The sequence below is a fragment of the Acyrthosiphon pisum genome, chromosome A2 (genome assembly GCF_005508785.2).
Source record: "Acyrthosiphon pisum isolate AL4f chromosome A2, pea_aphid_22Mar2018_4r6ur, whole genome shotgun sequence".
NCBI lineage: Eukaryota > Metazoa > Arthropoda > Insecta > Hemiptera > Aphididae > Acyrthosiphon > Acyrthosiphon pisum.
In genome coordinates this window covers 118613459-118637556 of record NC_042495.1, presented here as the reverse complement: position 1 = coordinate 118637556, position 24098 = coordinate 118613459, and the positions used below count along the sequence as shown (strand labels likewise).

At 26.7% G+C, this 24098-nt stretch overlaps 1 protein-coding gene across 1 annotated transcript in view; it reads right to left on the bottom strand.

Moving 5' to 3' along the window:
• LOC100569640 overlaps positions 1 to 24098 on the bottom strand; it is a 155829-nt gene that overhangs the window by 116157 nt on the left and 15574 nt on the right. Inside the window, exons 3-4 of the mRNA XM_029490062.1 lie at positions 20091 to 20198; positions 9812 to 9900 (exon numbers count right to left, since the gene is read on the bottom strand). Coding sequence (XP_029345922.1) covers positions 9812 to 9900; positions 20091 to 20198 — 197 coding nt within the window. The remainder of the gene's footprint in view (positions 1 to 9811; positions 9901 to 20090; positions 20199 to 24098) is intronic.

The following is a 24098-nucleotide window of genomic DNA, read 5'->3' as shown; positions in this document are numbered from 1 at the left end:
AAGACAATATTTTACAAGGTAAACTCCCTACAAGATAACTGTGATGAATTCGTTTGTGGATCCACAATACAGACGCATATTATTCTACAACAGCGCGCTCTAGAGCACAGTGCAAAGACTAATTAATAGGCGCAACTAATTTATACTAAGTACAAACATGTCTCAGTGGCATATTTACGGGGGGACGGGGGAGGATATGGTGGATAGATTCCCCTTCTAGACCTTTTTTTTTTTGTAAAGTTAAGTTTTCTTATTTTCTGTACTTCTCAATAGGATATTACTTTTATGTATGTCTGTTTTCTAAATGTTCTAGCCGTAGTAATTTTACCGCTCTGATACGACACTAGTCATTTGGGGCATATATGTGACTATTGGGCAACAACAACTTATACCTATGCTAGTATGAAGTAATGTATTTTTAATTTTCTGCGAATTATTTTTCATGCATGCATGTTTATAATAAAACCGATAAATAGTCGGTAAATAAAACAAAAATTCCATGAAGGCTGTAGTTTTACCATAGAACGTGGGTTTATTTTTAGTGACTGAAGTGTAGTTAGTGACTGAAAAAAATGTATTTACCTCTGGGTCACATGCTTTAGATGTTTGTGATAAAGAGTTTTATCCAAATATTCACGAACTATTGAAAATATTTTGTACTTTGCCTCTATTAACTGCTACACCTGAACGATGTTTTTCAAGTTTTTATTAAGTATTAAGTCTTACCTAATAAATAGTATGACAGAAGTAAATATTTTATCAATTTTCCTATCTAACATTGAATAATAACTATAAATTAAGTAGTAATTATTATATACTTTGTTTATTAGAACCAACTTAGGGTTCATATTACAATCATAGTTTAAACCTCAGTTACGCTTAACCCACTGATTTTACCGGTAGAATTCCGCGGTTAAACATTAGGTAGTTTAACTATTGTAATACGGGCCCTAAATATGTTGGCTTTATTGGCATGTCACCGGTCAATACAATAATCATTCAAGATGAGGTTATCGATGAACTGAGCATCCAAAAAAATAGAAAACTGGATTTTGTATTATAACTGTTTTTATTTGTTTGTCGTATTAAACACGGGTTGGTTGTTTGTATGAATTTATAATAAATTCTATTAGGTACAATACAATTTGAATTAATTCTTATTTCACCTTGGTACACACTAACCTTAACAAGTTAGGAGATTTTAAAAATGTATATTATGTACGTATTTATGGGTGTACCTATTATTATATATTTCATCCTCCCCTACCAAAATTCCTAAACACGCCACTGACATTTCTAACAAAACCTAGACCTTTTAGTGACTTGCAAGATAATGCTTATACCTGCGAATGGGAGGTTAATTATGCATTAAAAACATATTGCTTTAGTCACTAACCCTACATATTATTATTAACTAGGTACAATACAAAATAAATAAGCTAACATACAACAGGGTAAGTGCGTAAACAGTTTTCCCAGTCGCAGTCCTTAGTGATATAATAATAATATAATATACATAATATATTATATAGTAAACGAACAAATAAAGGTACTCATATTTATTATACATTATTATACACTATATACACAATTTTAAAATCATAAGTACCTATATTACAAATGTTTAATGTATATTTATCATGTTTACGACTTGAATTATTTATTATAAAAAAAATAGCAAGCCACGATAATGTTAAATAATATCTTATTAAAACAAATCATATTTACATTAGTTATTCGACTAAATGGTATTCTTTTACTGAAAATGTTTATCGTTTTAGTATTTTGTATCTTTTTTTTATTGATTCCTGAATACACGAGTTTATGTAGTTAAATAACCTTTCATGCGTATTAACAGAACCGACGAACACTACTTATTCAGTTGTTATTCGCCATCTCACCAAAACATATAAATATGTATACAAACAGGCAATTAATTGGAATTTCCCGAGTAGAGATGTGCCTTACAACTTGAGTAGCGCAATGTAGTGATATATACGTGTATATTTATATCAAACTGATAATGCCATTTAATTTAAAAATCTTTTGACATGGAAAATTAAGTTTTATCTTAAGGTCATTCAGACATGATAAATGTTCTTGAAGTCGTTGAATTAATTTCATTATTTTAAACAAAACTAATTTCATTTGTGCGAATATCTTAACAACTTAAATATAAACGAATGGTTGTTTACAAATTTATTTATACATATATAGATGTATAAATATGTAATATGTATACTGTACACTTATATATTGTAGGTACATGTATACAAAATAAATTAAAACTTAAACTTTTTTGAAAAAAAATTCCTTTGAGCAATTTATCTTTTAAATACATTATTCATATTTGGTAACGTGTAGCTAAGTAAATTTATCAACTACAGGGGAAAAAAAATTGATATTTCATAGCGTTACGTTTTTGTATTCTGTATACGGCACATCTGGAAATGAGATAACACATATTATTATTACGTGGAACAAAATAAAAAATACCTCGATTTAACCTGTTAAACTATGTATATGAATTTAAGACACATCGTTTTTAGAGTGAACAAAAAACAAACTATCCAATCCCCAAGGGTTAACCGATAAAAACATACAATTATACGCAACTTATTGTTCCTAATCTTAGTCTTATACATTAATAACAGTAAATCGAAAAACAATTTGGATCCTGGAAACTGTTATGGTATTCCGTGAAAATTTGACCAAACAATGATGGGTGGGTACGAACGTTTTTTCAAATTTTTATAAGCTTATAGAACACTTTTTTAGTATATTCCCAAGAGTATAATCTACACCTGTGTGACCAACTTAAGTTTTCTTATCGATCTGCGGTTTTCGTTCGCGGCCTAAAATGACGATTTATTTTTTCTTACAAAATAACAAAACATATTATAATACATAATATTATACATATTTCTTCATTCTCCATCAAGAGTGAACGATACATATATGTATGCATTTATATTACATGCAACGAAAAAACGAAATTTATATATTTTAAACATAAACTACACATGGTTACTCGAATAAGAGATTAAAAAAAGAAACTGGACAAGGGACAATTATTGGAAAAACAAAAATGTTTAATAACCAACGAAGTCCTATTAATGGAAAGTTTCCTTGCCATGTAAAGTGTAAATATTTATATAATTTAACACATACCTACCATAAATTTTTATTATTTAAACCTGTACCTATATAGATTGCAAACCTTTTTTTAATGAATAATAATAATTAAATATATTTTGATCACGTAGTGTATTGTTTAAAAAAATGGTAGTTTACGCATAACGTTTTAATTCCACATTATTCAGATTATTGAATTAAACTCATCAATTAAAATAATATATTGTATATATAGAGTTCGTATTAAAGATAAATTTATGATTTTATGGAATCGTTTTTGTTACAACTTAAATGAAAAAATATTCCTTTTTTATAAAATAAATACACATACATATTTTATTATTAATTATTGAGAGATATCATTAAATGTGTTTTACAATAATCCAATATATCATACATTATTATATTAATATAAAACAAAAGTATAATTACATAATTTCGTCCATGTACCCAATTAAAAATAAAATATTCTATAAACTATTTAAGTTCGGTCTTCGATGTATACCAATTGGTACCTACTTAATGTTTTTGTGTACACTTTGAAGTACCTATTCCCAGAATAAATCACTATCCTTAACATTTTTTGAAATAAATTCTTTAGTTTAATATATCGAAGTTCTGTACCGTGTTTCATATAAAGAAGCCGGTTAAAAAGAATACTGTAGATTTCATTAGGATGGTAGTGTATTATTAGAATTGAACAAAAGTTAAAAACTTTCATGCACTCAAAATTACGTAAGTACTCGTTAAGAAACCAAAATTATTCATAAAATTCAAGTACATGATTAAGTATCATAACATGTAATATTGCCTAAACTTCCAACGCATATCAGTTTCTCTGCAGCTTGCCTACTCATAATTTTTCTATAAATCATAAGTAGATATATAGGTGAAATTCAAAAAAAACATTTATAATATTATATAGAAGGTTAAATAAAAATAGTTAACTAATGCATTGCATAACTTGTAATAGTGTGCTATAGTAATAAGATGTTGAAGATTTAAACGTTTACAATATAACTAACTACCTAATAATTACAAAAAAAAAAAAAAAAAACCAAAGTAAATACCTAACCTTGGGCCCCGACAATAACATTTTTATTTGAAGAATAAATAAAAAAAAAAAATGCCTGTACTTATATTTATAAAAATAAAATGTATGGGCAGATTTAATTCTGGTTAAATATAAGACAATTAATATAGATGAGTGGTATTTCTGTAATTATATAGAAATAAAACAAAACCTCGTATAAAATAGTATTAATAATATAAAATAATAGTACCTGTCTGCTTCAAACTTTTTAATACCTAGAATTGTGATTAACGACAACGTATATTTAAAATATTTCCGTTTTGCTATTAACCCGTCACCACTTGCGTGGGGTAAATATTTTTCCCCAACAAACTTGACATATGCCTAAATATGTTATCGGATTATTAACAAGTTTGCATCATTCAGCATATTCCGGTAACATAACTACTGACTATAAATTTCTGACAAAAAAAAATTTATCTATGCAAGTTTATATAATATACCGGGGTAAGTTTTCACTCCATGTGAGTAAAAGTGGTAGCGGAAACCACGTGAGTTGTCACGGGTTAAAAATGACCTACTGCATACACACGCGTTATTTATTAACAATCTTGAAATTCGAATGATACTAATAAACTGGTATATCCTACCAAATATTTATAATAGTGCACATACACATAATGTATTATAAATGTATAATGTATAAGAGTGCTATGATTCCTTCAATTGGTAATATATTAAAGGATGTAGAAACGAAGAAAACGTGTCATTACTTCAGTTTAAAACATCGAAAATCTGGATAAGTTAACGAAAATATATTTATATGGTATAAACAGGTACTTAAAGTAACACAAAATTAAATATGCATGATTACAAAAGGATAATCATTAACACATTTTGTCTTCATTGATAAACCATATTCCATGAGACCCATTATCTTCTTGAAGAATAAATAAAAATAGACTATAATCATTGCCAAATTATATAGTACTCAAAAATTGATAGTCGTACAATGTTGTGCACTTTAAATCATGTAAGGTGCTACATAAACTATATATATGTAATATGCCTAAAAATCTGCTACAATATTTTGAGAGTTAAAGAAAAGTAAAATTAGATTCCATTTTTTATTATATTAAAAATTTACCGTTATTTATGTAGTGCCAAAAAATCAAAAATCATATTAAACTTAGCTTGTTTCTTTTCGTATATTTTAAAATTAAAAATTATATACATATATTTTGACATTTTTCACCACCTATCTCACCAAATTCAACCCATCTCAATGCGAACTAATATAATTAAGAATATACCAAAATAAAAGAAATAAACTATGCATAATACGCCGTTGTATATTTTGTATATAATGAAACATATAAATAACCTTCGTTAACGTTTTGTTTTTTACGTGACATAAATAATATAACCTAACTCGAAAATCCCCGTATGTAGATAATAATTAAAAGGCTAGAAATTATAAAGACCAAAAAAAAAATGCATGAATACATTTTAAAATAATTAGTTAAGCGCTTAATTATATCTAAAATACTAACAAATTTCAATTTTTTGTAAAAGAAAAGAACACTTTTAGTACTCATTATAAACGATAGTCAAACTAGCTCAATTACAACAAAATAATAATAAAAAAGGCGGGTAAGTCGTGGATGTCGCTCTGCTGTACAGTAGGTTACAAGTGGGTTACTGTAATGGATGGAATTAAATTTGAATCCAATGATATTATATCATTGTATACGAAAAACGATTCTGAACGGAGATGATTTGTCAGTCTAGGATATATTATTTTTAAAGAAAAACTTATGGAGAACCTTGTACCAAATTTTAAAAACTTATTTATAAAAGAAAAAATTTTTACGATTTTTCAACCACTAAATTACTTGCAAATTTTCGCAATTTTGACATATTTCGTATAAATTTGAACTTTAAATGCTTATAAATAAAAATTGTGACAATGTATTCCTTTTATTTTGCAACTGCTATTGTAAAAATATGTTAGGAGCCTTGTATTAAATTTCCAAATCTTAGAATTAAAAAGAAAAACTTTTATGAATTTCTGTCTAAGATAATTTGAACATTGCCGTAATTTTTACGTATTTAGTCAAAATTTGAACTTTAAATGCTTATAAAAAAAAAATCGTGACTATATATTTCTTTTATTTTTCAATTGCTATTGTAAAAATATATTATGAGCCTTGAATTAAATTTTGAAATCTTAGATATAAAAGGAAAATTTTTTATGAATTTCTAGCATAAAATAATTTACGAATTTTCGTGATTTTTACATAATATGTTGTCAAAATTTGAACTTTAAATGCTTATAAATAAAAATTGTGACAATGTATTCCTTTTATTTTGCAACTGCTATTGTAAAAATATGTTAGGAGCCTTGTATTAAATTTCCAAATCTTAGAATTAAAAAGAAAAACTTTTATGAATTTCTGTTTAAGATTATTTGAACATTGCCGTAATTTTTACGTATTTAGTCAAAATTTGAACTTTAAATGCTTATAAAAAAAAATTGTGCCTATGTATTTTTATAATTTTTGAATGGGAGTTAGAACAACATATGTGGACCCTTCTATTAAATTTTCAAGTATTTTGTCCCAGCTAATTTTTTTTTATCAACATTTATAAAAAAAAAATCAAAAAAAATCGATTATTTCAATTGCCTATAAATAGATTAAAAATTAGTGAAATATTTTGAAAATAAAACTATATAAAGAAAATGTCAATTTAAACAACTGGTAAAATTTTCAAGTGTCTACGACTCATACTTTTTGAATAATAACAAATATCAAAAATCGTTTGAGGCTAAACCGTTATTTAATGCGGTTTTGTAAAAATTTAAATTTCAAACACTCCTAAAAATTTTTTGTCTTAGTCCGGTTGAGTTTTTTTTACAGATATTTAAAGAAAAACTTATGGAGAACCTTGTACCAAATTTTAAAAGCTTAGTTATAAAAGAAAAAAATTTTACGATTTTTCAACCACAAGATTACTTGCAAATTTTCGCAATTTTGACATATTTCGTATAAATTTAAACTTTAAGCACTTATAAAAAAAAATTGTGACTAACGATTTTGGATTTTTTTTTATCACTGTGAGAACAACTTATAAGAAACCTTGTATTAAATTTTCAAAGTTTTCTATCCAACCAAAAATTTTTTATCGTTATTTTAAAAAAAAATACTTAGAAAAATTGAAAATTTCATTTGTCTATAAATAGCTCAAAAAAAGTCGAAACACTTTGAAAATTTAACCCTGTATAGACAACGCTAATATAAACATCTGTTGCAAATTTCAAGTGCTTACAATAATTATTTTTTGAGTTACAGTAAAATTAAGTTTTCGTTTTTGTCAAAAATTGGTTTTGCGTAAAAATTCGCGTTTTTCCGTTATTTTTTTAAGGTTTTTCCTGCCGCTTTTGAAAAGTATTGGGAAATTTTCACTTTTGACCCCCCAAAGTACCAACTAGATTCACTTTCCTTTCAGAAAAGGTACAACTTTTGAAATTCGAAGCATTTTTACTGCTCCAAAAGTTGTCGTCAGACACACAGAAAAAAAAAAAAGAAAAAAAAAACACACATCATTGTAAAATCAATACATTCATCACTTCGTTCAGAATCTAAAAAAATATATATATATATTACATTAAATGTAATTAATTTTATAAAACATCTGTTGGTTTTTTTTTTTAGAAATATTAAAAATAAAATAATTATAGTTTGATAATATAATTAATTAAGTATTGCTAATATTACAATAATAGGCAGCTTCAGGAAATTGACATACGCATCACCCAATGCACTCGAAGTACATTTTACTATAACCCTGCTTTGGATCATAATTGGCTTAGTCTTCCTGGATATAGTGGATTATCGTGGAGCTGACAACCCAACATTGTAAAAAAACTATGTTAAAAAACTAATACAAAAGTCTAAAACAACAAACAAAATAGTATCAACAAATGGAATCAGGGACAGATTATGGGATTTTAAGATTTCAACACGGAACACACTCGGTCTCTTCAGTACAAGTGAGTTCCAAAATCTCGTACAGCCGTACAGGTATTGGCAAGCTATAACTTACTTAACAATAGCTATGCTAAAATAAGATGGACTGACGCTGAACAAGATATAGTTTGGGAGATAGGGGCTTACCATTAGCAATCGTGAATAAGAAAAAAAAAAATTAAAAGGATTTGTAGTAGGTATACAAAAATTATCGTAGAAACTGTAATCAAACACATACCGACGTATAAATAGAAAGTCTACATACGTCAGAGTTAATTAAACCTAAGCAGAGATATTAACATAAAAATCAAGAGCAGAGAATCTAATACATTAATACAATATTATGCACAGTTAAATTATTTTAAATTTTAGTTATTCTCAAAATGAACACAAATAAGACTTTTCATAGCACTGGTAAGGCCAAGTTTAAAATATGGTGTGGAGTATGGCCACTAACAAAGAATATTGATAAAAGATTGATAACTTTTGAAAACAAGATTTTGAGTAAAATATATCGTCCTATTTTTGATAAGAGACAAAAGAGGAATAAAATATAATAATAATGAGTACAAGAAGAAATATGAGTGTCATGGTTTACAAACTTAGTAAAAAATCCAAAGAATTAAATGGTACAAAGTCTGTAAATGCAAAGAGAAATCACATAAAGAATAAATGCAGCAATTAAATGGAATCCAACTGGGAAGAGACTTAGAGGCAAACCTAAGAATCGTTAGAAGGATAAAGTAAAAGAAGACGTGGAACAACTTTAGGTGCAAAAAACTGGAAAAAGCGCTTTCAAGATAAAGAATCTTTTAGGTTTTTTTTAACAGCCACAAAGGATCTCGATGAACCATAAATCGAAATACGAGACTACTAAAATAACGCTAGTGAGTAGCAGGTACCAATATATTAATAGAACATTAAAAAGAAAACTTAAAATAATAAGTATAAACTATAATATTTATAACTTCACTTCAATTATATTTAAACTAAAACAATTTAGAAAGTAATACTATAATAAAACAAATTATTAAGTTGTAACGATACATACCATTTATTTCTTATGGTTTTAAAGAAAAAAATTATAAAAATCCATTATTTTTCATGTAATACTTATCCTAATTTTGCATAGTACCAGCTATTTAAGTTTATTATTTTATTTTTATATGCTTGAAAACTTGGATCGTTTTCGTCTTAATATTTATTTAATTTATTTACTTTTTAATTTGTACTAAAAGTCGGTAGACAAGTAGACAACAATAATAGTACCTACCTAAATTACAACTTGGATAGGCAGCCATTTTCATTTTGACAAAAATGCAGTTATCCTATTTTTGCTTAGGATGGCAGTATAATATAATATTATATTATATTCTCACCATGATATAATATTATTACTATTATTACCACTTTTACAACAACGAAAAAACATGCAAACGCACATGAATTCTAAGCAGATGTCGTAACTATTATTTCTAGTGTGTCGCGAGACGTTCACGGCGGCGTTTCAAACGTCCACGCGTTATGCATACGACATAAAATTTAATATTGTACAAAATAATGATCGTATTATAATATAATATAATATAATATATAACGTCGTTTCACTTACCAGCAGTGACGTTGACCACGGGTACTTCACATTTTCCGCCCGTGAATCCGGCAGGACAATTGCATATCGCGATCGACCGGCCGACGTGTCTGAAAGAACACACACGTTATAAACGTTTTAGCGGAGAATCCCATTAATTAAACTTCACGACTATTATTTGTTTAGCAACACAGGCCCTGTCAACGGTTTACGCAGCTCGTTTATCACACTTATACGTATACATATTATATGAAAAATGTGTGTTTTTGTGTGTGTGTGTGTGTGTGTATGTGTGCGTGAGTCTGCAGCAAACCGCATCTACATCCCCCGAATAATACAATCCGTGAAGTTTTTGAGCTTTTTATTATTATTGTTATTACATTATAATATTCCAACCCTAAAAATATTATATTTTTACCCTTAGAGCCGGTCGTAGTTTCTCACAACCGGAATATATTAATAGTCAAGTGCATTATGCGTATCACAATGTTATACAAGGTGATTCTTTTAGAGGTCACCATTATATTTATTTTATTATCGTTTTTGAAACTAAAAATATAGTGATTTTAAGTTATATCACGCAAAAAAATTATTTACAAAAAAGTTAATACTTTTGGAGAAATTGCGTGTTTATCTTTGACAGTATTAACGCCTTGTATACTATAAGCTAACATGAGTATACCCACCCTTAGGATTGCAGGTTCCGGATTCTTGGAAAGAGTGAATCGGTGAGCGCTCCATCGAAATCACAAAAATAATTAATTCACTGGGTATAAGCTGATGGTTGTTGAAAAACAGAATTAAAAAAAGGATATTTTTATCAACTGGCCGTGTCGGTATTTGATGGAGCCATCAAAAACGTACCGATGAATATTATTATTACCAACGAAATGGGCACTATATGAAAAGCATTGTATTTTTTTTATTTTTAATGTCCATTGAAACTAGTAAAAATAATAAATAACAAAATTTTAACTCTCGATGATTTATGTGACTTGTCAACAGCGTCGTAAATACTAAGCATTTAAAAAAGCGAAAGTTTTGGATAATTCCCTCAACGACCAAATTCTGCTCCACTGAACACTCAGAGCTCTGATTTCGGTCCATTATAGCAAAGCACATTGTCCAAAAACATTTTAAACCGTAAAATGTGGTTTAAATCTATCGTGCGGACCCTATTTAAAGTACGTTAAAATTTAAAAAACAACACACTACACTACACACACGAGTGTGTGACTACGGTTCGTATTTAATCGTTGGATTATAATTTTTTTTATACCAATAAAACTTATCCAAATTAATGAAGATCAATAATGGCACGATAATTGAACGAATAATAATTTTTTTTTTTTTATAGTTAGATATAATCAATCGAATTTTAAAGAATAAATTGTCTTAAGTATTCAATGTTCATTCAATGTTTATACGGTACATACAATACCATACATATTTTACATATTTGTGTCATTGACTTCGATTTGATAGAATATTGAATATATGTTTCATACACTTTATAATACTTTAATATTATGTTGATCGTTTGAAAAATATCATACAAACAACAACAGTTTTCTGATTTATTTTTTTGAATTATTTGAACACTACGCACAAATTAAGTGAAAATTGTTATGATTTTCATATAAACGTGAGCATAACAATATGTATATGGTACAGTCATATTAACGGGAGGAGAGAAATGAAAATGGATGGTATTAGATTCCTAAATATGTAACCAGCACCATTAATACAATTGTTCATCTAATTTGTATTATTAAATTCACCAAAGTATGTTATCGTTATGTTTGCTATTTTATATTATTCATATTATGTTCAACTTGAAATACATAAGCAAATAATTATAGGTATACTTATGTAAGTTCATGAAATGAAAATTGTAAATTGGTTGTCAAATCGACATCATCAACTGCTAAAAAAATGATTCTACTAAAGTCACCCATAATCGATTATTGGAACCTTTATGTGAGAAATTGCAAACATGTTGGCAACACTGCTTATATTACATATTCTAGGATTTTGTTGTTGGAGCGGCAACAGAAATACATAATCCGTGAAAATTTCAACTTTCTAACTTTCATGGTTCATGAGATACAGCCTGATAACAGACAGACGGACGGGCAGACGGACAGCGGGGCCTTAGTAATAGGGTCTCGTTTTACCGTACGGAACCCTAAAAATTATAATTTTACAATATTAATTCAACTTATAGACTATAATAAACAATAACAATATAAAAAATCCAGACTGACAAACCGTCTCCGCTCAGAATCGTTTTTCTTATACAATGATATTATATCATTGAATTCAAGTTTAATACAATCCATTATACACTGACCCACTTGTAACCTACTGTACAGCAGAGCGACATCCACTTACTTGCTTTTTTTATTTTGATAGGTATGTTATTTATATGACAAATTAATTAATTTTCCTATATTTTACATATTATTCTTGTCTTCTATTATCGATGTCATAGATAGATATCTAATGTTTTTTTTTTTTTTGTACTGTAGCACAGGTTTTATTTTCAGACACTGAAAAATTGTCTAAGTCTTTGATGTATAACATTTTATGAGATAAAATTAATATAACGTACCAGACAGTATTTATCGATACTTTAACGTAACATTCTATCTTCTTTAAAACCGATATTACATTTTTTGAATATTGTTTTTTTTTTTTGTAAAAATGTATCCCTTTTGAACCATATTAATAATTTATAATTCAAATTCAATAAAAAAAAAAAATAAAAAAATATAAATAATATATTCAAAACTATTAGGTATTAAAAACGACCAACATGCGTGTGTTTTTTAGAAACAATCGACCGTATATTTAATTAAAATTAACTTTAACATTTTAAGTAGGGCCTTGCACCCGCATAATTTATTTGAGTTTCGAGGTTTTGGGTGCATGATATATTCTGGTGTTCAAACACCGGAATTACAATATCTAACAAACGTTTGGGTGTTAATAAAATAGTTATTATTCAGATTAATACGGGTGTTCAGTAGTTCAGGAAAAACCTAATTCGTAAACTGCGTGTACCTCATTCCCCCCATGTATGTGTGAAGGACTATAATTCACATACTTAAAAATATTAATACAAAAATATAAACTCACGAAATTTACAATAAAATAATACAAGAAGCGAAAATTGACAGTTATATAAACAATTGTATTATAATACACAGTTACAATAATCAAATACCAAGAACTGGAAAAAAAGATTGATAACACAATTTATCACTTTTCAAGTTGATAGATAAACTTGATTAAAATGTTATCTAAAATATTCAGAAATTAATCGAAATGAAAAGCTGTCCGTTGTTAACCGCATCAATTGAGAACGGCTGGACCAATTTGTCTAATTTTTATTCAATGTTCGTAATATTTTGAATGAGATTTTTACGGGAAAAATTTAAAAAATTTCCCAGAAAATTGAAAAATTTAGGAAAATCTGATCGCCTTTTTCAATGGAATTTTTCTATAAATTACATTTTGTTTCTTAATGTTTGCTAGGTATAACATAATATTATAGTATAGTAATTTATTGTTATTTTTTCTATATAATATGCCTCTGATTCCATATAATAGGTATAATTGTTATAATAATAATAATTTTAACTTATAATTTTGATATTTGGTCACTTTATTTTTTACATGCGTTGATTTAATATACATTTAAAATGCAGGGAAAATCTATGAATCATAAATATGTTTCTTGAAATAAGTAACCATAACAACAAAAACCTTACGAAAAATTAGTCAGAAACAAATCTTGTATCCATACCGTTATACCAATAGAAGCTTTGAGACTTGGAGGATGTTATTATTTTGTTTTTTCAAACCCTATTGATAGTTGGAGGGTATAGCTCAGTGCTCACAAATGATATTACTTTATTAATTAGAAGAAATATGGTCTACCTATATTTTTTTTTTACAGATATATTTATAAAAATAAACCATTTTTGGCACGGGAAACGCCGGACGGGACTAATACACGATAATGGTATAAATGTCGATTTCATGATCAAATATACCTTTATTCGAAATGATTAAGTTGTCCACAAAATGTTTATTAGCTAATAATATTTGAATTACATTTTTGCAAATTAAACAGAAACCAATTTGTAATTGATTTACAAAATATTATCATATTCATTTACTATAAAATGTTATGTTTTGTAACTTAACGAACATATAAGTAACAATATTCTTGATATTATCATAATAATTCCCATTCACAATAATATAAACAAAATATTTAATTATTTTTTATCAATTAAGTATAGGTATGTTATTGCGTGAGGCTAATTAAATGGTAGGTAATTCAATGTTTACTGAAAAAATATTATTCTCAGTTAAATCTTTTAAAATTTACAAATAATTATAGGTGAAAGTCCGCTATTTATTACAATACAAATAATAATACTATTTTTATTAATTTTTGAAACATTACATGTTTAAATGTTTTATGCAAGAAATGTGATGTACCTAATTAAAATAATTCACCCTCAGAGTCAACACTTAAAGTATTTTACTCGTATTATTCAAAAGTAAACTGTTATCAGTTTCAAAATGTTCTGTTTGTCTATCAGTGAATAGTTGGTACTTCTATCTAGGTACGTGATTAGTTTTTGTTACGTCTCACGAATTGTTGTGGAAATTAATCTCGCGATATGATTTGCATGTGTTGACTGGTGGCCGCACAAAAGCCGAAGAGAATAGGGTCGAAACGGGACAAAACCTAGAAGAGAACAAACATAAATGCTTGCTCAGGTGAATATTTACACCATCCTTCGTCATCATTTCCAGGTTATTGTAGGAAAAACGATAGACAAGCACGATTATTGTAGAACCCAGTGAAAGGAAAACAAGATGATGTTATAAATGAGCGTTAATTTATAAATCCGTCCGTCGCTGCATGTCTGTCTCCATATTATATTAGGTAGGTAACCATGGTAATATCAATCTAACTGGAAAATTCAAATAGTATATTTTCCAAATATTTGCTATTATACTAGGTGTGTAAATGCAGACGGGGATAATTGTGCGTATTATTCTCATTGGTTCCGATTCATGAGTGATAAACGTACATGAGTAATATTATAATTATAATGTTATATCATTATTAATTGAGGAGATGATTTCTGAGCGATTTTGGGAATCAAAAACTCCTGCTGCTACCAGTCACTATAATTATGTAAAAATAAAGAATGGTGAAAGAGATGGAACTAAGTTAAATAGGTGCTCGATAATATTGAATACCGAAAAAACAATATAAATATAAATCTTTTTGGCACGAATGACTAACATGCATATAAAACATGTCATCAAACATTTCCAAGCTACTTTTAGATTATGAGTGGGGAACATGAACTATATCAGCTTAACAATAGTGTGTTTTATAAGTGTGAAATGACGATGGAAAAATTGTACAAGGGTATTCACAATTGATCGGAAATTGGCAATAGATGGTAATTTATTTGCGTAGAAATTAGTAGATCAGTTTAAAATAATATTTTGGAAAATAATTTCATAGAAATGTAATTCGTACATAAATAATAAATCGAGTCTATTGAGTTCCAATTTTTTTAGAATACAATGTAATATTATTTAAAAATATTATTTTTTGTATTTGTTATTTAAACAAATGTAAATACGGTCTTAAATGGATCACAGATGTACACATGTGCGTATTCCTGTAGTAGCGACGATATCCGCATGCCAATGTACGTTACGAGACTGTGCTACTGCCAATTTATAAAAAAAATATTGGTTCATGTAGAATTAATCATGTTAATAATGGTCAGTACTGGCATTGTATCTATCTAGATTAGTCTATTCATTATACCTATGGATGCATATTGCATATATAATATACTATTATATATATCTATATATTAAATGAGTATAATATTTAGCACTCGCCACTATTAAATATTTATTATTTGCGTGAATAGTAGTATGAACATTGAAAAAAATTATATAACTGTAAAAAGTATAACACAATTTTAAGTTTTGAACTACAGCTGTATAATACTAAGCTGCAGGATATTGATGTAAACGAATATGAACGTAATATATGCGAAAAGTAAGCCCAATAATATTATGTTTTAGCGCAATTATATTTTTTTAAATCACATGATCAAATTTCTAATTACATAAATTTACTAAAAGTATCAGATAGAGTATAACTTTTATTTAATACTTTATGTACATCATAAAAATAAACTCAAAAACAATTAATAAATCATATTAAGATCCCGATTCTTAAAATATGGAAAGCTTACTAAAAATGTAAACTTTATATTTAACTTTTTCTAACCTTAAACTTTAAACTCAATATACTTTCATGTTTTATATTTGTGTGTGAAATATTAATCTGAGGCATAATTTTCTAAGAAACCACTTATGAATTTATACTAAATTTGTCGATTTATATTCAATTCAAAATAATATATATGTTACCGGCAAAGTGTTGAATCCGGTATTATATAGAAATCCTAGGTATTCTATAGATTGCCAAAAATGAGCAGTAAAAGTATAAAACACATACAATAACTAGGTATTCTATAGATTACCTAACCTCAAGCAGGAAAAGTATACAATCAATGTAAAACTTATATATTTTATCTATTGTTATAGAGGTAAACATAAAATAATACATATTATAATATAGTAATTCAACCGTTTATGATTTATTATTTTAAGATCATAAAAATATTTTTGCAGGTAATAATTGATGGGTATTTTAGATTAGGGACTAAGGAAGGGCTTTTAAAATTTTTATATAGAAGGTCTCAATTCTCAATATGCCAAAAAAATGTAATAACACTTGACCAAGTTCCAAGAGAAAATACATTTGCTTTACGCACAATTGCAACTCAACAATCTACAGAAACTGGACAAGGTTTTATAAAATGCACATGCAAGACTAAGTGGCAATCCAAAAAATGTTTGTGCATAAAGAAGAATAATATTTTATGCAGTTCGAAATGCCATTCATCATCTGTATGCTGTAATAAATGAATAATAACCAATAAATAATCATAAAAATATTTTGATTTAATACATTACCTAACATAGTATTGGCATTCTATAAAAATCCTGGGAAATCTATAGATTTACTAGGCATAATATAAATTAACATTCAAATTTAATACATTGCCAAATAGTTCAAGGAATTATATAGAATGCCTATATTCAACACTTTGCCGGTAACATATATATTATTAAAATGTACGTTCCCATGAAATGATTTTCAGAACTGTAGGTTTTTATACGTAATAAATTCCAAAGAAAAATTCATAGATTGACGTGTATTAATTTCAACATTATTTTTAACATCATTACTTAGTGGTTTTCTAATTTTTATAGTTATCTTATAATATTTCGGGTTGTAGTTAGAATATAAATTTCCTAAATTAAGCAAGAAATTAAGGAGATATCACATAAATACCGGAAATTATATTTATGCACACCGAACATTGTAGCTTTTAAAATTTTATCACACATTACAAACCACCGGATATGTTCTATAGCTCTGAACTCTACACCTATACTCGTATCGTGTCAAATACTAGGTTGGCCATTAATCCCTATTCATAGGCTTTAATTTTTTAACCATTACAATTTTTGATATTTTTTGAAATAAAATAAATTGCATGGTAAAAAAAAAAATATGATGTACCTACCTGTGTGATACTCACTCACGATTAGTGTAGCTTATGAAACAATGGTTTGAAATAATGTGTGATATGGTCTACAGTATATTTTGAATTTGGCAGATTATTGACAGAATATTCAAGTCATTACAATTTACAAGTTAAATTCATACAAAATAAATATTTAAATTCTCTTAGAATAATTAATATGCTAATTTTGTATTAAAAATATTGTATCGAAAGATTAAAAACTAAAATAATTCTAAAAGCGTTTATGATTGTTTTTCCTGAACTATTATTCTGTATAATATTATAAAATAAAATATAAACACTTCAAGTAGAGTAGACCTCGTTTTTTACGAGAATCGTTGGACGAATAGTTTTTTATATTTTTTAATTATTAATTATGTTAAATTAATGCTACTCAACCGTGAAAAACAATTTTTGTGCTATTAAATATTAATGTAGTAAATGTGTCCATGAGTAAAAAAGCAATAACAAATATAAAAATTCATTATTAAAACAGCTTTATATTATTTTTTTGACACTCTTGAAATCATGCATTTTATAATTTTGAATAACAATAAATATTTGAAATGGAATTTACAATTCAGTGAACAAGCCACTCCAATAGTTCCAATAAGTTATAACGACCCTTCGAGATCAATAGCAATTAAAACTTAAGTTCATTATAAGCAGTAGTACGTTAATCTAGCGGAAATTATGGTAACGAAAAAACCCAGTTATTTTGTGCTATTGATGATTTTCGTAATTTATTTTCACACATATTGAATTTTTATCATCGAATTTTGAATAAGAATATGTCAAGTATTTTTCACAAACTAAAAGTTCAAAACTTTTAGACATTTTATGACTTAATATTGACAACAGTATATTTGAATAAAACGTATTGATTTTTTAAAAATTTTCAATTTCAGTAAAACATATTTAATTAATTTGTAACACCTAAGCACATAAATTAAAGAAAATAAGTTTCTCTTTTTTAATTAATAATACCTAAGTGTCTGCTGAAAATAGTACAAAAAAAACTATCAAGGACATTAACAGTTGTTACAAACAAAAATTAAAAAATAAAGTACAAAGTTTCTACCTTTAAACTTGCAAAACTCAGCCAAAGACTAAGTTTTTAAAAAGGGGAATCGGATTATCGTATCGGAAAGAAACAACGTACTTACTAGGTAGGTATCTAAAAAAATATAAAATATTATGAACAAGTTAAAATGTTTATCACCAGTTTGATGTTTCATGATCTAACTTTTACATTAAAAAAATATACATAGGTATGTAGTACATACCTACATCTCATATATCTTATTATATCATAATATATTATGAAACAGTGTTCGTATAGCATAAATCGTCAAGAAATTTCGTATGAATCATCTAAAAACGATACCTTATGCGAATATACACTATAATCAACTAAACTTTAAAACAAATTTAAGTCAGATATTTTTTGCGTATGTAGTGGAACTTATTTAACTGATCTATGTAAATCATAATATTATAAAGTCATCGAAAAGACAAGTTAGAAGCGTTGTGTGAACTGACAAGCAAGGGAGGAGCAGTTGGTGCAGGCCAGTTTTTATACATCAGGCATTCGGAGAGAAGCTCAAAAGTTAAAGACCATGAAACCTCAATAAAGAAAACTGGTCAATCAGTGATTGCAGCCTGGTCACCCGGTGTGTTGATCAGTTGCCCTTAATGGCTGTTTTTGGAATTTTGAAAATATATCAGTTGCCCTCACATTTTATTACGGACACGATTATATCACTAACCCGTAAAATAGAAGATACGTTCTATAAAATATAATCCTTGTATACATAATCAAACTAATTGGGAAAGTCCACCCATGCTGACAGGTATGAATGCTTAAAAACAAGTAGTCATTGGGTTTATAGTGATAGGAAATAGGAATTCAAACAATTTATTTTACATTTAGATACCCATAAATGCCAACGATTATTAATTAACAACCTTATAATAAAGTATTGAATTTTAGATTCCGAGTGGAGCGTTGAAGCTAGTAGTTTTACAATGGTGTTTATTTTTTTTTTTATATCCTGTATACAAAATTTCTACCAGAAGAAGCGCTTCGATTTCAACACAATATAGTACTTTATCTTTTAGAAAATTGGATCAAGATGGTACTTAGAGAGGTCATTTTTTGATTTTATCAATAGTTATTTAATGCCACGGGAAAAACCACCGAAAATTACGAAAAAAACACTAAAAATTGGATTTTCATTTCTAACGCTTTGTTTATCACCATAGAAATAATAATATAATATAATCATATAATAATATTAATAATGTTATAATATTAATTCAACTTATATGATATAATAAATAATAACAATATAAAATATCCAGCCTGACAAACCGTCTCCACTCAGAATCGTTTTCTTACACAATGATATTATATCACTGAATTCAAGTTTAATACAATCCATTATACAATGACTGTACAGCAGAGCGATATCCACTTACCTACTTTTTAAATTTTTTTTTTCTAATGTAGAGAGCTATTTCCGAAAAATTTTAAAATATATTATACTTAGATAGGTAGTTTATAATTAAATAAAATTTACCTGCAAACTCCACCATTCTCACAGGAATCTGTATTGTTCAGCTTGCAAATAGGACCATATCCACAATCCTCGCCAGAAAATCCAGGAAAACATGAACATTTATATTCTCTGGAATTAAAATTAAATAATTTAGCAAACAGTGTTAATACATTAGGTACATTAATATAATATAGGTACATTATTAACAATAATATAGGTACATTATAACATGCATAATACAAAACTCATCCTGAGAAATGTATCTACTTAAATAATATTTTACAATATTATATTAGATTGTATGATTCACTAATTATTCTTCTCTAAAATTAGAACTAAATTCAATAAGTTTTATCTAATATTTGTTTTTTTTTTTAAAAATGTGTGTTGTGTTCTTTTTATTAATTTATCTGTTTTTGGTAATGACTAATAACTATTCTCTTTTTAGATACTACATTGATAGTTTACATTTTAAGAATTGTATTTTGTAGTAGTTTTGTATTTAAACGTTTGTCATAATACATATAAATTATATGACTCCTTGATTGAAAATAATGTTAATTTAGTTTTATTTTATATTTATATATATTTATTTTTAGTTTATTTTGTTCTATCTTGAATCCTACTCAAACCTCAGCCATAGACTTTAGTTATTAGACCAAACCTGTAATATTACAGGTATAACAATATTATTATTATGTTTAAAATTTTGACGACTGAGGTCATTAGACTGTAGGTTGGTAAGGTTGGGATGGTTGATACGGTTGGTTAGGAACATGTATATATGTGACAAGGTTTTTGCGTACTACAAACCCAGGTGGTCACCCATCCGAGGACTAGTTGCAGCGGCTGTTGTTTACTCTCAATCACATCGCGTGATTGATGTCTTCCACAGCGCCGCGCCGAGCCTGCACATATCAACTATTGTATCAAACATTTTTATAATTGGCCAATAAAATGTAATGTATTATTATTATTATTATTATTATTATTATTATTATTATTATTATTATTATTATTATAATTATTATTAATTTAGATTCAATTTATATTTAGGTTTAGTTTTTAAACCATTCAATAATGCAGGACATTTATAAAATCGTCCTATTTTAATTTCTGAAATTAATCGTCCCCAGTATGCATTTATAATATATTTACTATAAAATAAATCTCAGTCATAATTAAAAACTATATTTTAAGTGGTCGTCAGATTTTGATTTTAGTCGGTGTGAACTTTACTTCTGTGCATAATAACAATACTATATTATATGAATATGTATTCATATCTGAAAACACGTTTCAATTTGACATGAACTTTATTTTATAATAATCAAATATGTATCGCTAAGTTTTTCACAATTATACAGATATTGTGATACAATAGGTCTTATAAAGTTTTTTTTAAAAAAAAACCATATATACATCTAAAAAGTGGAAAGTAAAAAAAAAAACTTAAATTAAATGTTCTATTGTATAGAATATTCATTTCAACATAAACCTAAACGAACTGTGGGCAGGCCCACCTACATTTATACTACGGTGTAATTATATTACCTATACCACACGACTGTATTAAGATCCCAAAATATTATATGAATCGATTTGTGCACATTAATGAGAAATATGCAATTCCAATGACCAATTAATACCCAACTCTTATAATTCATGCCTCATGCTACACAAAAATTTACACATGTTAAGAATTGATGATAATATTAACATAAATAGATCCCTTGAGTAGAATATTTATGATTTATATAAGTTATTTAAACTTATCTACATGGAGGTTTTATAAATATTATATAAAATAAAAAAAAAAACTATACGATCAGTGTCTGATATCAATAAAACGTAAACAACCAATGCTTTTAGAATTAAGGAATGTTTATGATTAAAATTTATTTCCTGTTTGTGGACAAATTTTATTATTATTAAATTTTTTATTACATATTTAAATAAAATTTGACAATATTATTATTATTATTAATAGGTAATAGTTATGCAGAACAGCCATAAGCGATTTATTTACTCAACTTTATGTGTAAGTACACTATGATTGAATTCGAAATTATCTATATGTTTACCGATTGCTATAGAAATCTCGATCCGGTCGCGGTGTGTACCCTCACCCCTCCTCCATCCAATTCGAAAAATTATTTATAATTTGTTATAATATAAGAGTAAATTCCATTAATATGAATGATATAAATAATATAAATAAACATTAAAAAATTACAATTATTTATGTCAAACAATATGTGTTTTCAACCCAAATGTATTATATTGGTACATAATAATATTTGCACGAGTATAACAATAGCAATGATATTATGACGAATAACGATAACTCCGTAGGTTATATAAATAATAAATGCCGAAATAAATATTTATAGTACTAAAACTACATAAAAAAATTATAACTTCAAAGTATAAAATATAATTATATATATATTATAGCACAGAGTAATATTATATTATTTAATTTGTAAATACATATATATTTATGAGGCTACTTTTATATTCTAATTAAATAAAATAAATATACAGACCGATAGATCATCTGACGTTAAGTCGAACATTTTTTTTTTATTTGCCGTTTTATATTATTTTTAACCATGCAGTTATGATACAATAAGCATGATTACTTATAAAGTTATTACAAAAATATATGTTCATTTGTTAAAGAAACCATTCTGCGATGATAGCACTTCAGCATAATATTATATATTATACATTAAACATCATACGTAGATTTATTTTCTTTTTTAAAATAATTTAAATTTATTCTGATTCATGTCTTTATATATTACAGAAATTTCCCCTCATTCTATACTACTTTTTAAGTGCATAAACGTATCTGTGTATCGTCGAATTTAAATTTGCACTTTTATATATTTATTTATACATTTGTTATTTGCTCAATTTTTTTACCCAATCAAGGTTCTTAAATCAATTAAATGAATCTGTGGAGTATATATTGATTTCAACTAGTTTAAATGTAATTCAGATAAATTTACAGAAAATTGAGTTTTTACGTTAATCCAACCACTCTGTATATTGGCTTTAAATTATGTACTTGCTAAATAACAATCAACATAACTTAATTTTTCAGGAGATAGTGGGCTTTATCTTATTTGTATTATATTATGTCCATTGCTCTTCTTTTTGGGTAATTTATCATTCTAACCAACAATTATCTTGCTCGGATAAAAGCGTACAATAAATTTTCGCACGAAATAAGTCAACTCAATTTGTTGTATTCGTTATAATGATGTTTATTTATTACAATAAATTTAAAAAGTATGTCTTTTTTAATTTTAAGTTCATAGTAGGTACATTTAAAACTTAATACAAAAATCAGCATCGTCAGATAATAAAATTAAGGGATCCATTGATACCAATATTCATAAAATACAATACATAATAATAAAATAATATTAATAGTTTAAAATAATTTCCTATGGAATTTTTTTTTCAAAAATATCTTATAAACATTTGCCTCACATATTACGTAATACGCGTATAATATTACCACCTAAAATCTCAAAAAAAATTTTTCTAGTAAGTACCTATCGCGCAAACAATATAAAATATGTTTAAGATATATATACATATATTATATTATTATCTTGGTTTGAAATGATGGACGCAAACACATCAGAGCTGATATTCATGTCAAACGGCAATAATATAGATAAATGTAAAATTATTGATATTTTATGTAAATCAAACAGTTAAAAAAATATGGCAATAATAATAATAACCATCGGCGCGAACTTACTTCTGAAAAAAAAATGATGACACGGTAGTGCTGTCATCATATTTACTATTTACCTAAGTATTTTATTAGTATTGATACATCGTTATATTTTTCTTGTAAATAAAATATAAATATAATATATTATTTTCATAATTTATTAGTAAACAATTTTTAAATATCGACAAAAATTACGATCTTTAGTTTTTATCAATAAAGATTTTAACGGATACCTATTTTTCTAGTGATTATATTAATTCTAAGCATCAAAA